Source organism: Marmota marmota, unplaced genomic scaffold (genome assembly GCF_001458135.2).
Source record: "Marmota marmota marmota unplaced genomic scaffold, marMar, whole genome shotgun sequence".
NCBI classification, from domain to species: Eukaryota; Metazoa; Chordata; class Mammalia; order Rodentia; family Sciuridae; genus Marmota; species Marmota marmota.
The window spans coordinates 2,493,578-2,513,300 of record NW_025999924.1 but is presented as its reverse complement, the minus strand read 5'-3'; the positions used below and the strand labels follow the sequence as shown (position 1 = coordinate 2,513,300).

The following is a 19,723-nucleotide window of genomic DNA, read 5'->3' as shown; positions in this document are numbered from 1 at the left end:
TGGGGGTTTGTAGAATTTTCACAAAATGAAAAGCAGAATTTTGGGGGGGAAATGTTCAAAAAATATTCAGAATACCTGAACTTAAACTAAGATATATTTTAAAATTCAGGACTAAACAGAATAGTGCAAAGAAAAGTATTACTGTAATGGGAATAGTTGAGAAAGGTAGTTCATAGACGAATATAGAAGCAGCAACAGTTTCCTTGCAGAAGCTGGAACTGAAAACATGCAAAGCAGAATCAATGAAGCAAAAATGCATTTGTTTATGCACATGGAAGAATGAAGCCTGGTACAGCAGGAAAAGCCATAAATTAGCACTCTGGGTCCTGGTCCCAGTCAGTAGTAGCATTCCTCTGGTAAGTCACTGAATTTTTAGCTTTAATTTTTTTCTGAGTGAGGACTCTAGAATACCCTAGGTGTGTCTTATAATATCCAAGCATATTTTTAAAATAGCCATGCTTGGTCTCTACTCCAGACCAATTGACATCACATCCCTGAAGGTGGAGTCCACATTTTGTTGTTTTTGTTCCTAATGCAATTAATTCTACGGCACTATGAAGACTAAGAACCATTAGACTATGACAAGGAGGTTCTCACTTTAAAGTGTGGTCCTTGGATGAACAGCATTAGCATCATCTGAGATCTTGTTAGAAATGTAAATTCTTGAGCACCATCTAAAACCCATTAAATCAGAAACAAGGGGTCCAGGCATTTGTGGTTTAAAAAACCTTCCAGGTAATTCTAACACATTAAAGTTTAAGAGCCACTAGATTCTAATTTCACTAAAGTCTCTTCCAATTCTATCTAACATAATCAGATTAGTCAACTGAGAAGTCGAAACATGTTAAGATTTCCTATAAGCTCAGGGACAGTACACACTTGTCAACCTCAAAATCAGAAAGGATTCCAAGTAACTAAGACATATTTGCCAGAGAGATATAGTCAATATTCAGCTTCTGGAAACAAAGGCTCATGGCTTTCTTCTCTCATTATTGACACTAATCTTTGTCACTCTAATCTTTGAAATTTGCTTCTCCCTGGACCCAGTCATCCAGGTACAGAGTTGATCCTCACCAGGATCTCAAAGGAAGAGCTAGGGCCAAAAGCACACAGTTCAAAAAGACAGTTCGAGAAGTCCTGGTGTTCCCCCAATTCCTCCTACCCCAGTGGTAACCTCACATCCAAGTGTAACCTTAGGAAATTTGAAGCACTTATCCTCTTAAAGGAGTGTGGATGAACATTGCTTTGGTAGAAAAAACTAAAGGGCTCTTTCTTAGCTTCATGAATGTTCTTCATAAAACTACACTACCATCTACATAAAGATGTATAGTTTGGAGAATAAGTGAGAATTAAATGCTTAACTTAATCAAGTGTTAAATACCTTTGGGAGTTTGTGAAATATTGGAAAATAAGCTTATCCTGCTGATTCTAGTAAGCTACTGATAATAAAAGGTAAAAGAGATAAGAGTAGGTCTACCTGAGGAGAAATAGCCCAAGTTATTAGACAACTGAACTAGAGCACTTTATTGCTTTCATTGAAACATCAAATATTTACCAAATGTGGTGACCACATACTCACAGTGTCTAACAGCTCAATAAATTTGGAGAAGTAATAAAGCCAGCAGGTGTGTGCCATCTGCAAAAATACACACAGTTATGATCTCATTTTATTATATTTTTAGCATGGACAAAAGTTATTAATTTTTTTTTTTATAAAATAGACGCAACAAAATTTATCACCTTAACCATTTTGGGCATGCAGTTCAATGGAGTTATATTCCCACTGTTGTGCAACTATCATGACCATCCATCCATAGAATTCTTTATTTTCTAAGATTGAAACTCTGGACTCATTCAAAAATAACTTCCCATTTCCTCCCTTCCCTCCAGTCCAGCCATCATTCTATCTTCTGTGATGAGGTGACTACTCTAGGTACCTCATATAATCATGCAATATTTACCCTTTTGTGACTGGTTAATTTCGGTTAGCATAATATCCTCAAGACTCAGTCATGTTTTAGCATGAGTAAGAATTTCTTTTCTTTAAAAGGCAGAATAATATCCCTCCCTGTCCCCTGTCTACCACATTTTGTTTCTCCACTCATCCCTCCATAGACACTTGGTTGCTTCCACCTTTTGGCTCTAATGAATAATGTTGCTGTAATAGAGAGTATTCAAATATCTCTTTGAGTTCCCCCAATTCCTTTAGGTATATGTACAGAAGTGGAATTTATAGACCTTACGATAATTATTTTTGCATTTTTCTGAGGAACCTGATATAAATTTATTTTTAAATTGGAGAAATTCATAGAAAAAGCACTTATTTTCATTTTACATTAAACAACACACTGATTATTTCATGTAATTTTTAGTTTTCTTCCCCCCAACATATACAATCTGATAATGGAATCATTTAGTCATTCTGAGTTCACAGTCATTATTGCAAATAGAGTCCAAAAGGTTTTAATTTGGAATTAAAAGTTTTCAATTTGGAATTACAAGTTTTTCCAAAGAGAAACTTACCCTTAAAAAAACTTACCCTTAAAGCTGTGGGTGACCGTGAATAGTCAACAATTTCACATCGAAATGAATAACCTGTACCCCAGCCAGACATCACAAACTGCAAGAAAGCACATGCATATCAAAGAAGGAAGTGTTTGCTCAACAGCTACAACAAAGGTAGTTTTGATTGTGACTCCATTAGTTTATCAGCTGAGTAAGCAGTCAGTGCAGCAGAGAAGGCGGTTTCAACAATGACAATCTACAAACACGCTTGACAGAGAAGCTTGACATTGAGAATTTTCAAAACCTTAGATTCATATATTATCTTTATAAACTGTATTCTGACAAAATTTTCCATTTCTTGGGATGGTTATTCTAATATAGTGAAGAAAAATCCCTGGGAGGGTTCTGCTTAAACAGCAGCTACTGAGAAGTAATTTATCTTATGCTCATCTATATTTGTAAGTCTATGCATCTTTATAGGGAATACCTGGCTCTGAATCAGTCTTTTCAACTCTCCCCTATTAGTCAATAATTAAATGGGCAAATTAAAGTTCATTGATGTACTGATAAAGTGACTGAAGCAACTGAGTTTTTCTTGTCCCTGGGTGAAGGGTGTGATGTGAAGTGGTGGAAGATGGCTCTCTTATTCTTTCCTCATTTCAAATCAAGATGGGCCATGAAGGAAGATCAGTATAGTAGAGGAAAGGGACTTGGTTAGGGACAGGGGAGGGCAAGGGGAAATACTGGCAAATGATATTGGCCAAATTATATTGCATTCATATACAAATATGCAACAACAAATTCCACCATTATGTATAACTATAATGCACCAATAAAAATATGGAAAAATAAATTTAAAAAATCAAGATGGACCAGACCCAAGACTCACATACTAGTTGTGATTTGGGTTCATAAGATGAGAGAGGAGAATGCTCTTGTTAACAATAGGAGTACAATCTGGAAGGCCTTAATTCCAACACGCCCACAAAGTGACTTTCCACTGGTGGTGAGAAGAAAAAGCCTATTGTTGCTAAGTCTGAATTGTAAATCAAAGATTATATTGACATTCTTTCAGGCTGATGGTGGGAAGACCTTCTTTTAAAAACAGTATCTGAAAATGAAAAGCCGAGGACTTTAATTTTAAATTAATGCATATGTTAAATGGTTTGCTTAATTTGGGATAGGACAATATGATTCTCTTTAACTTCTTCTCACAAGTGCCAACATCTTCCTTGCACTGTCCTCCTCCTCAGTTTTATGGTTATATCATGTTCTGCCACTGAAACACATTTTTAAATTTCTATTTTTGTCACTGATAAAGCTAAAATTACAACTTCACAATAAATTAAATTCAAAAGCAAACACCTATTAGTCTTTATCAAAATGACATTTTACTGGTGCAAAAAAAAAAAAAAAGAAGGAACAAAAGAGAACAACTTTTAATGATGATATTTAAAAATACAGCTTCCTGGGCTGGGGTTGTGGCTCAGTGGCAGAGTGCTTGCCTCACACCTGTGAGGCACTGGGTTCGATCCTTAGCACCACATAAAAATAAATAAACAAAATAAAGATATTTTTAAAATAATAATAATAAATAAAAATACAGCTTCCCTTTCTGATACAAGCTCCTAGTTTGATTTATAGGACAATATAATACATTGTTAACCTGACAAATTATGAAATACTGAAATTAAGGCTCACAAAAGTACAAGATACACATTTCATGGATCAGAAAAAATGTCTCACAAAAGCAGGTCAACAGATCTTTTCAAAGGAACAAGGGAATGTGACAAACGGCTAATTCTGTTTTACAAAATCCTGCTCTAGTGAATGTTCTCATGTCCTCTTATACTCAGACTCATTTTGACGGATGTAAGTAATACTCTAAGCCCAGAGCTGTTTTCTTAAACTGAGGTGGCTAATTCTCCACCTTATCCTAACACAAACAAGTGCTGTGTTGAATAGAAGAAGCGGTATGACTTGGCCTATAGTGGGGTCTGACCTGGTCTGTCTTTATTAGGGTCTGACAGATGCCAAGTATCTATAACATTTGAACAATCACTCAAAGGCATCTGAGTTCCTTTAGCCTGATGAGTTTCTCTTTCCTTTTGTTCATATCTGGCCAAATATCCCTAGTGGAGGTGTTTACACCAAATGAAACCATGCTGCACACAATAGCCATGTGTTCAAATGCGCCATCAGCAGATGGCATGTGGTTTGGCTGCTGAAAGTCTGTTTAAACCGAGAGTGGAACGTAATGTTTTCCCTATGTTAGGCTCATTCCAACAACCCATGAAGTTTTTGCTATATATGTCTATGTTTGAGGCTAGCAATAAGAAGAAATAATTTATATTTGGCAGGTAATAAGCCCTGAAACTTGGTTTATTCAAGTATTATTCAAGTAACTCAAGTATTTAGGGTGAATGCAGATAGAAACTCTCAAATTTAGATGTTTTCAAACCTTCTTTTATGTTATAATTGATAAAATGGGAACGCAAACTGCCTGATTATAACTGGTTTCCTTTCCAGTCTGAGAAATACATTTGGGGGACATCACAATCAATGACACAATCAGACAGAGAACCTAAGAATACCAGAGCATTCTGGGATCTGAAAGACAATTTGATTGCATTCTGGTTTTATAAAATGAAAGGACTGAGGCTTAGCAAGATTTAGTAACTTCCTCAAAATCATGTTGAATCAGAGTACAAAGAAACCAAGAGTTTCCACCATGATAGTGACAACTCATTTTAGAACAGGATGAACTCTGATATCAGATAGACCTGCATTCAAATATTAGCAAAACCAGGACTAAATAGTCCTTGGTCTCCTAGCTTCCAAATTTATTCTTATCACTACTGTAACATGCTACTGCTATGTCCTATCTCTGAGAACATGCTAACAGCATGTATTTTCTGTTTCCCATCCCTACTACTCTTTCTCAGTCCAATGCTCATACTCTAGAAGGGACAGTAGAGTGAGTTAATTTAGAAAAAAAAGTAAAGGAAATAGAAAGTAGCAGAGTGAGTCCAGACTTAGGGAAGGCCCATGAAAAACAAAGCTGGAGCATGAAAAGTGACCTGATCAGGTGGATTTGCAGCAAGAAGAGGGTAGAAAGGATGCTCATGGTGAGACTCTGTTGTAAAGAGAGGCCACTGAAGTCCTGGGGGATTCATATGAATCCCAATTATGACTAAGCACAAGCTCTGCTGGAGAGGAAGTAAAAAAGAGGGCGAGGAAGCACTGGAGTAGGAGAAGAAGCAAAGAATCCCAGAGAAGCAGATCTGTGAGGGTGGCTGAGATACTTTTTAAGAGCAGAAGGAAAAGAGAACATCCATGAATATGCTTTTGGTCCTGGAAGATTCCCATCTCCCTTAAGAACAATTCAGGAATAGACTTCCTACTGCTTTGTATGGTTCTGTATTCTCTTTCCCCTCAAAGTTCAACCAAACCCAAATAGTCCACTGTTGTACAGCTCATCAGAGCACACAGAAACCAAGAGTTTTCACCATGATGGTGACAATGCATTTCAGAACAGGATGAACTCTGATATCAGATGGACCTGCATTCAAATATTAGTTTTCCACTCACCAGCTATGTGACTACTTTGAGTAAGTTACAGAATTTCTCTAGGCATAAGTTTCTCCAAAGCTAACATTTATGGACTTGTTCAGTCAACTACTAAGGCTAACTGCGTGTAATCCCTGGATTAGGAATTAATTCTTCTCACTACCTGAGAAGTGGACTACCCTGAGATCCTCTAAAGAGTTTGTTATTTGATGCAGACCTAACCATTTTTTATCAAATACCTGCTATAATGAGTGCAGTTTCTGAATTCCTTAATTATTAAAGGTTGCCCTATTTTTAAAAAATGACATAAACAGAAAGACTCAGGCAAAATTCTTCCATTAGGAATACTGGGAAAAAAAAAAAAAACAAACAGGGAATACCGAAGACACTTGCCTCATAACACATATACAAAGAAAAGAGTACTATGGAAAAATTGTACGTTATCATCACTTTCTTGAGTTCAAAGGGTTTTCGATTCTCCATGAGCTTTGGTCCCAGAGAAGTGACAAAATAGACATAGAGTCCCAGGATGATGGTTTGTGGCAGAGGCGAGGACATGAGGAGCCAATCTTCAACTCTTGGATCTAAGAGAAAAATAATATGTAAGTGCACACTTGCTTAGCTAAGAGATATGGACAGCAAACAACACTTCCTGAGGTAAGCACCTAGATTGCAATGCTGACAGTGTAGCTTTGGGCAGTGGTCACCAGTTACTTTAGGAAAGGTAGTGGGAAATCATCAGAGATGGTGGAACATCCCTGGCCTAGAAACAGTGAGGATGTTACCACCCTTGGATCTCAAGTAGTAAGCAGACCTCAGAAGGACTCATGTGGAGCAACTCTTCTGGGGAGGAACTGTTATAGAATGAAAGTCTGTGCCCTCCCAAAGTCCATATGCTGAAACCTTAACCTCCAATGGGAGGCTGATGGGCTTTTAGGAGGATGGAATCCTCATGAATGAGTTAGTGCCATTATAAAAGGGACCAGGGATTTCTCTTGCCCTCGTTGTGCCATGTAAGGATATAGTGCAAGAAGACAGCAACCTGGAAGGAAGTTCTCACCAGAACCCTACCATGATGACAACCTGATCTTGGACTTCTGGCTTTCAGAGCTGTGAAAAATAAATTTTTGTTGTTGGTGACAGACAACAAAGTAGCCTGAATAGACTGACAAGCTATGACCATCAGTTGGGCAGGATCTGGCCTGCCCAAGACAATTCTGCAAGTAAATGGCCAAAGAAATAGACACCTGAAGCCCACCCTCCCTCTCTCTGGTCTCCTGAGGTTCTCCATTGACTGAACCCAATCAGAAACCAGTGCACAAGGGTGTAAGCCCAAGATATAGTCCTACTAGTCATCCTCCAAGGGCCTAGCACAGGGTTGAAGTAGATCTGGAGGAAAGGTCACCCCATAATGGTCCATCATCCATCTATAACCACTGTTAATATTCAAAAGTTGTTCATCCAGACATTCTTTTATACATAAAAATGTTTGTTTGCTGGCTTCTTAACTTTCTTCTTTCCCTAAGAAAACTGGCATATTTCCATATATTCTGAATCATAGAATCATAGAGTTTAAAGGGACCTAGCATCATCTAAGTACCTAAAGTGTGAGCTCTGCATGTCCAAAATTTGGGCTAACCAACATGATACTCTGTGTGTGTGTGTGTGTGTGTCCTGGCCTTGCAATCATGAAAAGAGAAATTCACCCAGTCCTTGCCAGTTTCAGGCTGGCAAAGTTGGATTGATTAAAAACTTCAACTCAAGATGAAATGTGATTAGCTCTATAATTTGAAGTGTAATTCAAGTGGAATTTCACTGAATGGCCTCTTGAAGCCAGAGTATATGAATGAAAATAAGTATAGATAAGTTTCTAGTTATATCTGACTCAAAATTGGCAAGACTTGGAATTTGAGTACTTTGATGAGCCAGAAAAGAAAAGTGGGGAAATGCAGGCCTTGCTTATTTAAATTGCGAATGATGAGGCCAATTACTGACAAACTTTGAGTTATCCCTGAAAGTTTGACTTCCCACCCCAGATTTCTTCAGTAGAGCTCTGTGATTGATGACTCACTGGGACTCACTTTTAGTGCTGGAAAGCTAACTTTTGAGAGTTGGCTGTACATGTAGCTAGTAAGATGATTTATCTACATTCAAGTGGGCCTCCCTCAAAAATACTGACAGATGTCCCTGTGTCTAAATAAATAAAGCCAAAGAGTCAACATTTAGCTCTGAAATAGACCCTATGATACTTAGGAAATTAACTGATGATTAAAGAAGCCCCGAAAACAGAGGAGGCAGAGACTAGTCAACAAATATTGATAGGAAATCTAGGATAGGAAAATTAGTTGATAGGAAAAATAAAGAGCAAATGGAGTTTGCTCTTTACTTCATATCCTAAACAAACATGCCCTTAACTATGTAATGGATGTAAGATATCTAAGGACTCTCCATAAAAGTGGGGAGACTACTGAAATGCTGAGTCAAACAGGCTGCTTGCTGCAGGAGTTTAGTGCCTGTGTTCACTGTGAATGGACAAGGTGGAACAGGGGTATGTAGTATTCTCTAAACTTAATTGGCCATGAGACCCTGTTTTTTAATAGAATACCATTTAACATTGTATTGAACTAATGCTCTGTGCAACACAGTTTGGGAAGTAGAATTTATACATTTATTTGTTGTTTGTTTGTTGAGCCAGTAAAGATTAGGTAGTAATAAGTGAAGATAAATAGGAGTCTACTTTGAGAAGAAAACGTAAAATTTTTTAATTGGTTAAACACAGGGAATGAAACATAGATAGAAGCTAATAAAATATTCAAATTTTTAGAGTTTGGATAAAACTCTAGAACATCATTACACTGAGAACAGAGAATAAGAAGCCAGAATGGTCAGGTCAGAACACTTTATATTAAAGGTGCCTGTAAAACATTTGTATGGAGATTTCCATAAGTAACTGGATATATAAATCTGGAATTAAGAATGAGATCTGAGTCAGAGATAAAGGCTTGGGGGTTACTGCCACATAAATGATGAACAATAAGAGCATTGAGACAGGCTAAAGTCAGAATTCTAAGGTCCTGACATTCACAGGAGGAGAGGTAGAAAAAGACAACTTAGAAGAAGACTGAGAAGCAATGGCTAGAGAGGTAGAAGGAACACCACAAAAGTGAGATCTCCGAAAGCTAATGAAAGAGTGAATTTTTGGAAAGTATTAAATGAGGCAGAGAAAGAAAAAATGTGGACTGAAAAGTGCCACTAGGTCATTGATGCTCTTAGAAAGAATGATTTTAGCAAAGCATCATGCACAGAATAGAAATTCAACACAAGTTTCCTGACACACACTCTCAAAATTATGAGGTTCCAAAATTTTAAAGTTTTTTCCTATGTTATGTTTGTCATAGTTTTAAATCTGGGAGGAAAAAGTACAATCAGCTATTCATGTATGTGTCACTGAAATTTTCATTGATTCTATTAGTTATCCTTCCTTATAAAAATAGAAGTTTCCTAGTACTTCTGGTTGCCATGTGCAATTAAGATGGCCATAATAAACTCTGGCTATGGACTTATATGTTACTAGAGAAGTCTCAGTAAATAAAAGCTATAACAGAACTGTGGCCAGTGGAGAGAATTAAAACTGGTCAATCTTTGATGGCTTTCTTCTGTCAGTGGGTAACACAAACCTTAAATATGTGAACCTCATAAATCATAATATTCTGTCTAGCTTTTATTCCAAATAAAATAAAGACTAATTAAAGCAGTACCAAAACAAGACCTCTGGAAAGATGTTAAAATCACCACCTTGAATGATGAAGAGTACGAATGATTTTTTTCATTTTTTTTCCTTTTCTTTATAAACAATTCCAAATGTTTCTCTTAACATGTTTCAATGCATCCCATGTATGGTTAAAAACTAGGTTACTTTTTAAGTGTCAGCAAAAGAACTCCTTAATTAGAGATGTATTTCATTTTATTCTTTCACTGACTCAGCAAAGGGGGGAATCAAATGACATCATCTTTCTGTTCTTCCTATGACAATAGTAAAAAAGAAAATACGCCAGGAAAAGCTTGCTGGGCTGACTCAGGAAGCAGAATTCCTGTAATTTAACATTTTCAGCACACACCTTGTCTTAAAATCTTGTATGTGACTTTCAAGTTCTAAGGATAAAAAATTATCATGGAAAAATCTGGTTAATTTAATTGGATGCTGTTTTCAAATAATAAAATAAAATACCCAGCTTTAAAAACCCTATTTTAGCAGAACTCTGGTGCCATTGGGTCTGTGTTATGACCCTGGCTCTCCCCATGGCCTGCTATGTGACTTTGGGCAATGAACCTGACTTCTATATACTAACTTTTTAAAAAATCTGTGCATTGGCATAAAGTAATACATATTTCATGAAGAATTGAATAAATTTTATGCAAAGAAGTCAAGCACTCAGTAAACTTGCTATTGTTATTACAGCATAGCTCAATTCTGTCAGCACAGCAGAATCACTTCCGGAGCATTTAAGTGTCAGATGACTATATTATATATAAATCCTGGTCCAACTGATTCAGAGTCCTAGAACATGAGGACCAGGTGTCTGAATTTTTAAAAATCTGCCATTAAAAAATAATGGGCAAAGGACTTGAATAGACATTTTTCAAAAAAGACAAACAAAATGGCCAACAGATATATGAAAATAATGCTCAACATCACATCAGGGAACTGTAAATCAAAATAATATCACCTCACACCAATGGGAATGGTTACTATCAGAAAGGCTAAAGACAGCAATTTCTCACCAGGGTGTCAAGAACAGGGAACCTTTGTACGCTCAGGATGGGGAAGTAAAATAGTACAGTCCTTATGGAAAAATATACAGAGGTTCCTCAAAAAAATTAAAAATAGATATACCATATGGCCTGGCAATCCAATTTCTGGGTATATGTCCAAAGAAAATTAAATTAGTATGTATGTTGAAGATCTATCTGTATTCTTAGGTTTGCTGCAGCATTATTTGCAATAGTCAAGATACAGAATAAACTCAGATGTCCATCAACAGATAAACAGATAGAGAAAATGTAATATGTATGTACACACCCACACAAAAATATTATTTAACCTTAAAAAGAAAGAAAAGCCTGTCATTTGCAACCACATGAGTAGTCTAGGAAGACATTTTTATGCTTGGTGAAAGAAGTCAGACACAGAAAGATAGATACCATATGATCTCACTTCTATGTGAAATCTAAAACCCCGGAACTCATAGAAACGGAGTGGAAAGGGCTGAGGTTGTGGCTCAGCAGTAGAGCTCTCGCCTTGCACATGTGAGACCCTGAGTTCGATCCTCAACAACACATAAAAATAAATAAACAAAATAAAGATATTGTGTCCATGTATAACTAAAAAAATATTAAAAAAGAAAGAAATGGAGTGAAAAGGTAGTTACTAGAGGCTGGAGGAAAAATGGAAAGGGGGAAATGTTGGTCAAAGGGTTCAAACTTTCAAACAGGAAGAATTTTTTTTTTTAATTTACTGCATAGCACGGTAACTATAGTTAATATTAGTGCATTACGTATTTTAAGAAGGTTAACAGTAATTTTTTTTTTCTGGTACCAGGAATTTAACTCAGGGGCACTTAACCACTGAACCACATTCCCATCCCTTTTTTATTTTTTATTTTGAGACAGGGTCTCATTAAGTTGCTTAGGGCCTCGCTAAGTTGCTGAGGCTGGCTTTGAACTTGCAATTCTCCTGCCTCAGCCTCCCTTGTTGCTAAGATTACAGATGTGCACCACCATGCCCAGCCAGAATAATTTTCAAATGCTCTCACCACCAAAAAAGATCAGAATTTGAAGTGCAATCACTTCAAATTGAGCTAATTACCTCAGTCCAATCATTCCACAATGTATCCACCTACCACGACATCACTTTGTGCCCCATTACAATTATAATTTGTCAATATATAATAATTTCTTAAGTTTGTTGAGATGATCATGATGACTGTCAGAGTTAAGAACCAGGGATCTGGTGGGTGACAAAGTCCCCTAAACTCAGTGCTGCAGCATTCCTCACTAGGTGCTGGGCAGTCTTTATGTACATTCCCTGCCTCATTTGAATCTGTGATAGTCATCTTCCGTACAATTGCTAAATTCACTTTCTACAAGTAAAGCTCTGTTAGATTATTCTCTTGCTTAAATTAGCTCTCCCTCATAGAGAAAATAAAATTCAAAGATGTACATAACTCTGACTCTAGTTCAATTTTCCTACCTTGTCTTTTAGCAATAGTTACACACCTTTCCAAAAAGGGAGTCTACTTCCCAGAGAGGTTAGTAGAACTCTCCCCATGAGATAGGTACCTACAGGTCAGGCATGGATGACTCGATAGGGGGGTTTTGGAAGCCACTGTGCAATAACATTTAAACTTACTTCTGACTCAATCTATGATCCCACAAATTGCATCAGGTTCAGGGGTGAGTGCTCTCTAGTTTCCCCAGAGACAAAGGCTAATGAGGGAGGGAAGGTTTCATGTATCTCTCATTTGGCATTGGAGTTGGTTTAAGTATCATGAATAGAGCCAAAGCAGAGGATGGGAAGACAATCCATCTGACCACCTATACCCCAGAGACTACCAAAGTTCTGATTTGCCACTAGCTTAATAATCCTTTTCTAAGAGTTCCAGAGAAGGGGGAGGAAAGGAGAGAGGGAGAGAGAGAGAGGAGAGAGGAGAGGGGAGGGAATGGAGAAAGCACAATGCTGAATTTATAGAATATTAATGAGCTTTTCCATCATATAATAAGACAGTGTTCTCTTCTTAAGTAGCATGTACTAGATCAAAGAGTACCCCCTTAAAGATTCCAAGCACCAATAAAATAAAGAAGCTGGAAGGAAAAGCAAACATGTACCTCAAGTACTTTCTAAAGCACCAAAGGTTCAGAATGGCAGCAATCTTACTTGTACTACATCTTTTGCAAAAAAAAAGCCAACTAAGTCTGAAAAGCCATTCCTACTATCCAAATACAAAGAAAGATGCTTTTTAATCATCAAAACCTTTCTCACTTCTATATCTAGGGTACCTCCCAAACAATAATCTAATAATCATTGTAAAATCCTCTTGTAGCTTAAATATTAATTAAGCCACCTTAAATTTTTGTGCTGTGGAATTTTCCACATGAAATAACCAGGCATGACTACCACTTCTCCAGCAATCAGAAAACCAATGAATAGCTGTAAGTTTTCCCAAGGCTACTCAGGATTAGGGCCAATGCCAAGAATATACTTGAAATTCTTGGCCCTTGATCATGGATTCAGACCTTCCTGGGGTAAGCACAGTAAAACTGGGCTAAAAGGACCAGAAATGATTCCTAATGCCTCTCAGAGATCAATATCACACTAAGAAGAAGAAAAAAACTCTCCTGTTATTCCTGAGAGGGTTTTCATAAAGTTGTACATCTCAACATAAAACCTTTTAACTATACGTTAAGACATGATAGAAAAAAATAAAAATAATTTTAAAAGTGATATGCTATATTAAAAATATTTACAGATGCAATCCTCTGTCATCTGTAACAATTGTCACCACTATTTGTGTTGGGGTACCTCCCAAACAACAAAGTAATTTCTGCATATTATCAAGTAGCTGGTAGGTATTATTCTCACCTTTGTTTAACTCATAAAGCAACTGAAACCCATAGATGATAATAATTTGTTCAAGATTACCTAGTTGGTCCACAGTAGCAAAGAATCTTGATTTAGGTCTTCCACATTCCTCATTCCACATCCCATGCCCTCTGTCCTCTTCCCAAGACTTCATATTAACATAATTTCAGACAGTGGCTTTCTCTTTGGTCTCCTGGCCTCTCTCTCCTCTCATCTTCCCTGTTCTATTTGCAATGCTGTTTCTAGGATCCTCCCTACTCTCCATGTTTAAGCACCTCCAGCTCCTTATCAGTCCACTGTTTTATCTAAAAGGCTCAACTTTTCAATAGAAATATTACTAATAAAAAGCAAAAAGTAGATCCACAGATAAAGATGGAAGTAGAATTCTGAAGTAGCTCATACTAAAACATTTTGTACTTCTAGTACCATATAAATATTCACCATCATTTAAGTCCAAATTTGGTTCTTGAGTGAGGATATTGATTATCTGAATCTCTTGAGTTCTTGCATTTGGAATAGTCTATTTAGCTTCTGAGTTAAAATATTGATTATCTGAATCTCTTGGGTTCCTGCATTTGAAACAGTGAAAGCAAGATTTGGATCATAAGAAATCCTCTCTTCCAAATATACCAATTCAAAAATTGTACCCAAATCCACTTGGTTTTCTAAGTATGAATAGTGAGAGTTCAGTTATCAATGTATATCTCTACTTCAAAAACAACTAAAATTTTAGCATTTAAGTTAAATATTGAGTTTATGAGAAATTATAAACCTTCAGAGAAAGCTGACCTGTCAAGAAATCTATAAGTTTTCTGTGTCACTGTGTAAGTTGAAAAACTCAGGAAAAAAAGGAAACAGTCATTCTCTATCCCCTACTAGAGAAGAACTTACTTATGGGATACTAAAAAGATCCTTGGCATTCTTTGGGGGCAAAGTTGTTGGGATCTACTTTAGTGAAAGAAAATTGGTCTTTAGCAGTCTACTGAGAAAGATGTCAACCATGAAACAGTATGTCTTTGCTAAAATCATTGCAAACTGAGATATAATTTAACTGTGTTAGATGCTAAGAGGTGACGCTTTTTCCCTCCTGAATTGGTGGACATGTGATTTCTGGATAAGAAAAACCAAGTGGTTCTTAAAGTGATGCTGGTGGTAAATATGTGCAACTGTCACTCAGAAATAGATGTTATATACCAGAATACTAATCAAAAAAGAAAACACAGGTTCTAGTCTTTTCTTTTTCTTTTTTTTAAAATACTGTTTAGTTTTCAATGGATTTTAATTTATTTATATGTGGTACTGAGAATCGAACCCAGTGCCTCACACATGCTAGGCAAGCACTCTGCCACTGAGCCACAACTCCAGCCCTAGTCTTTTCTACCATCAACTAAACATGACCTTATACAGGTCATATCACTGGGTCTCAATTTCTACTCTAAAATGAGACATTCGCTTCAATTATATATAAGATTCATGTAAGCACTAATATGCTCTGATTACTTGCCTATTTAAAAATTTCCTTTGTTCTAATTTAAAGCACTAGTTAATAGTTATAAAAAACAACATGTGCTGGTGTAGTTTAAAAAAACACAGACATAGGCTGGGGTTGTAGCTCAGTGGTTGAGCGTGGTTTGCCATGCATGCGTGAGGCACTAGGTTCGATCCTCAGCACCACATAAAAATAAATAAATAAAACAAAGATATTGAGTCCATCTACAACTAAAAAAAATTTAAAAACACAGACATAGATAAGTAAATAAAAATCAGGCTATGTGTATAGCACAATGGTATATAGAGTACAGGCTGAGTATGTGCAAGGTCCTGGGGTTTAATTCCCAGCACCCAAAAATAAAAGAAGATAACCCATAATTCCACCCCAGATATAACTATTTACCTTACTAAAAAGATACATGTGGTACCTTATACCATGCTTTCAGTTAACATGTTTTAAACTTCTTGGTATGACATTAAATGTTCTTCTAAAACATCAATTTTTTTTTAGTTGTTGATGGGCTTTTATTTTTTTAAAATTTATTTATATGCACTAAAATTGAACCCAATGCCTCACACATGTTAGGCAAGTGCTATGCCACTGAGCCACAAACCCAATCCTTGAATTTTTTTTTTTTTTAGTCAGCAAGGGGAGAAGGCAGACACCCTAGAGACACTTAGAGGTGTCCCAAGCAAATGCTTCATGCTCTGATATCCATCTCAGGGCTGCGGCTCTTCCATTCATGAATCACCATGTACAGTGCTGCTATCGGCAATAACTGCAACTTCTCTGAGAATCAGAGGACAGAATCAAGCCAAAGAACGCTGTCCCTCTAAAATTACTTTCAATGGCTACTAAGTTGGAATGTTCTATCATTTATTAGCCAATTCCTTTCACTGGATATATTTAGGTTATTTTCACTCTTAAAAACACTGTAATGAATATCTGTGTAGCTCCATCTCTGTATATATCTGTAATGAAACCATTGACACTTCCTCACTTACTCTTGGTTGACTACTAATAAGAAATTGCAAAGTCTCTCATTCTGTTGAAATCCTATCAATATGAGAATCTCTTTTACTAGGGGGCAGGGGCTTACCAGTGATGGAACCCAAGGGGCACTTAACCATTGAGCCACACCTCTAGCCTTTCCTTTTCATTTTTTATTTTGAGACAGGGTCTCATAAGTTGCTTAGGGTCTCACTAAGTTGCTGAGGCTGGCTTTGAACTTGCAATCCTCCTGCCTCAGCTTCCTGAGCTGCTGGGATTACGAGCATGAGCCAAGAATCTGACATAAAAAGGAAGGATAAGACTTGATTGGGAAATTTGATTACTCACCAGCATCTTTGATAAAATTATCATAAAAACGCACGGTCCTCGATGTAAGATCACTGAAGGCCATTTTCCACAAGATTTACTGGCTCTTTTAATGGATTCTTCAGAGAGAAAAAAAAAAAAAAAACGAGTTGATGATCTATAAATGAAATAAAGATAAGCTTTTAGTAATACAATATTAAAAATGCTAAAAATTTAATAGGAAAACCTGGCAGAGCAACAAACTTCTACTGAGGGTAAATGCATTAGCGAACCATATTAAGCCCTGATGCAGTTGCAAACATTACAGATGTCCCCTTCTTCTAGGGCCACTGTTAACTTCACTGAAAAAAAGGCTGACAATCTATGTACAAAATACAAAAGAAGTAAATGATTCCCAGAACTTTTATAGGCACAACATAGGTCAGGAGCAGACAGCACCTATGATAGCGAAGCTGAAGTAAAAACCCAGGAGAATAAAGTCAAGATGATACACAAACTTTCAGAAAAGGTACAATAATCCTAGACTTTCAGCTCATCAGCCCCAATAAGATCTTCTATGTGCAAGTTTTTATAATTTAAGTGGAATAGAGGCCGAAAGAGGGAGGAAAAGACCTTTAAGAGTCAAGAGGAAGCTGTTTCATTTATCTGGACAGGTAGACAAAGAAAACTGGAAAAAAAAAATCTTCAGAAAAAAGCAACTATCAGTGAGGAGAAACTAAGACTACTGTGCTGTATAATAAAGGGTATTATAAATCTTCAATAATTAAAATAGTGCAGCATTGGCACATGAAAAGACAAATTAATGGAACAGAATAGAACATTCAGAAATATACCAAATACATTTGGGGATTTAAAACTACATTCCAGTAATTCTAAGACATATGCTTTCCCACATCTCTGAAATCAGGGTACACCTTAACAATGGATGATGTGTCATAAAATTAATGGTGTGTTTTATTTAAAGCCATATGGCAGAAAGATGAAAAGTCCTACAGCAGGATGATAGAAGTAGTTGCAAACAATGTAAATGTACTTATGGCCACCAAACTTCACATTTTACAATGGTTTAAATGATACATTTTATATTACGTATATTTGTTCTAAGAAAACTGAGACTTTATTCTAAAGAAAGAAAGTCATTTTATTTACATAAAGATAAATAAATAAGACATAGTATATGATAAAGGTGGCATCTGAAATCAATGGGCACCGAATTACTAGCAGTTACTTAATAAATGATAGGGTACAACTGGATAGCCATCTAAAAAAAGAGAGCTGAATTCAAACATTGTATTATAAGCCAAGATAAACTCTAAATAGATCAAATATTTAGCTAAGAAAAACAGAACCATGAAAGCACTAGATGACAACATCTAAGAAGACATTTATAACTTTGGCATGAGAAAGACCTTTCTATGACTCGAAACTCAGAAGACAAAAGAGAAGGCTAACAAATTAACTACATGAAAATCAAGAAGAAACACAGATGGTGTCATAAGGACAAAGCTCTGAAGAAGCGTGGAGAGTTCAAACAACAACAAAAAATAAATAAATATAAAACAAGGCAACTGATGCTGGCTCCTGAGAAAGGGGCAGAGACCAACAGCATCAAATCAGGGTAATGGGTGGTAAAGTCCTTCTCCTGTGTGTGTATGTGTTTGTGTTTGTGTGTCTGAGGGGGAGATTACTGAAAACAGTCACTCTGGGTTTTGACTCTGGGGAACTAAAGTCAGATGGGAGTCTCAGCTCCTACTGTCATAGGGAGGGAAAACCTCTGAGATAAGAATTCCAAGATTGCTAGGGAAATTTCCACCGAGATATTAATCAGTGTGGTTCCTGTATTCTTGCTGGAACTGGTTTCTCCATCCTACCCCACCCTCTCTATTTAAACAGAAACAAAGCTTCAAAGAAGTCCTGGAGCATGCTAGACAGAAATATCTGGATGTGTGAGTATGTTCCTTTCCAATGATTTAGTAAGGTCAGAAACACTGAAATATATTAAAATGTGAGGGAGGACTACAAAGTGATAACCAGTTTAAAGCAGGATTTTTCTATCTTGACAGTATTGACATTTGGGCCAGATAATTCTTACTTGTGGGGACTTGTCCTAAGCATTGTACAATGTTTGGAACCAACCCTAGCTTCTGTGCACAAGACAGATGCCGGAAACCCATCCTCCCCAGGGGAGACAACCAATAGTGTCTCCACAAATTGTCAAAAGTCCTCTGGAGGGCAAAACTGTCCAAGGTTGTACATCACCGATTTAAAGTAATTTAGCAACATGTATTCATCCAAATAACAGTATTTGCCTTAAAGTAGTCACTTTGGCAAATGTAGACTCATTTCAGAGATGCTGTTGTTCAAAACAATTTTTGAGCTTTTCTTTATAAATTAACTTCAGAGTTTTCATAATTTTTTAAAATGGTCTTATGGGAGAAAAACCTTTGCCTACTACTTCCAAAAAGCAAATTCATAACTACAAGTTAAGAATGATTTTGAAGGGCTGGGATGTGGCTCAAGCGGTAGCGTGCTCGCCTGGCACGCGTGCGGCCGGGGTTCGATCCTCAGCACCACATACAAAGATGTTGTGTCCGCTGAAAACTAAAAAATAAATATTAAAATTCTTTCTCTCTCTCTCTCTTAAAAAAAAAATAATGGTTTTGAGGAGCTGGAGTTGTGGCTCAGTGGTAGAGCTCTTCCCTGGCCTGTATGAGGCACTGGGCTCAATCATCAGGACCATGTAAAAAAATAAACAAAGTTATTATGTTCATTTACAGTTAAAACAAAAACAAAAAAGAATGGTTTTGAGGTAAATGTATCAAGTTGAGTCACACTTTATCAGTGGGGTGAAGAAGAAGCAGGCTTAATGATAAAATAATTTACTACTGACATTTTCAGCTTATGGTTTATAAGATAAGACCAACTCCAACAAACAAAGCCAGAAATGTTTTGCGTTATGACAATATTAGTGAAATAAATGTATAGTTTACTGAGGTGGCTATTTTTAAGGTACCACTCATTTAGATATATATTTATTTCAGCAAAATAATATAAATTATTTTTTCTTCCTCATCCATTGCAAATCCCCAATTAAAAGCAAGTGAATTTAGAATGTGAAACAGACCAGTGAAAATCATTTCAAATAACAAACGTTCAAATCTGTTAATAATTACTATATATGTACATGTGTGCTGTAATAT

General features: G+C 36.6%; 1 protein-coding gene across 4 annotated transcripts in view; it reads right to left on the bottom strand.

Moving 5' to 3' along the window:
* Positions 1 to 19,723, bottom strand: part of Elovl7 (ELOVL fatty acid elongase 7) — an 86,134-nt gene that overhangs the window by 11,347 nt on the left and 55,064 nt on the right. For 3 of the 4 annotated variants that reach the window (XM_048800012.1, XM_015497280.2, XM_048800011.1), the window contains exons 2-5: positions 16,545 to 16,642; positions 6,469 to 6,659; positions 2,540 to 2,620; positions 1,580 to 1,636 (exon numbers count right to left, since the gene is read on the bottom strand). In XM_048800012.1, coding sequence (XP_048655969.1) covers positions 1,580 to 1,636; positions 2,540 to 2,620; positions 6,469 to 6,659; positions 16,545 to 16,608 — 393 coding nt within the window. In that variant the 5' untranslated portion in view covers positions 16,609 to 16,642. The remainder of the gene's footprint in view (positions 1 to 1,579; positions 1,637 to 2,539; positions 2,621 to 6,468; positions 6,660 to 16,544; positions 16,643 to 19,723) is intronic. The other variant, XM_048800013.1, reaches the window with a different exon arrangement.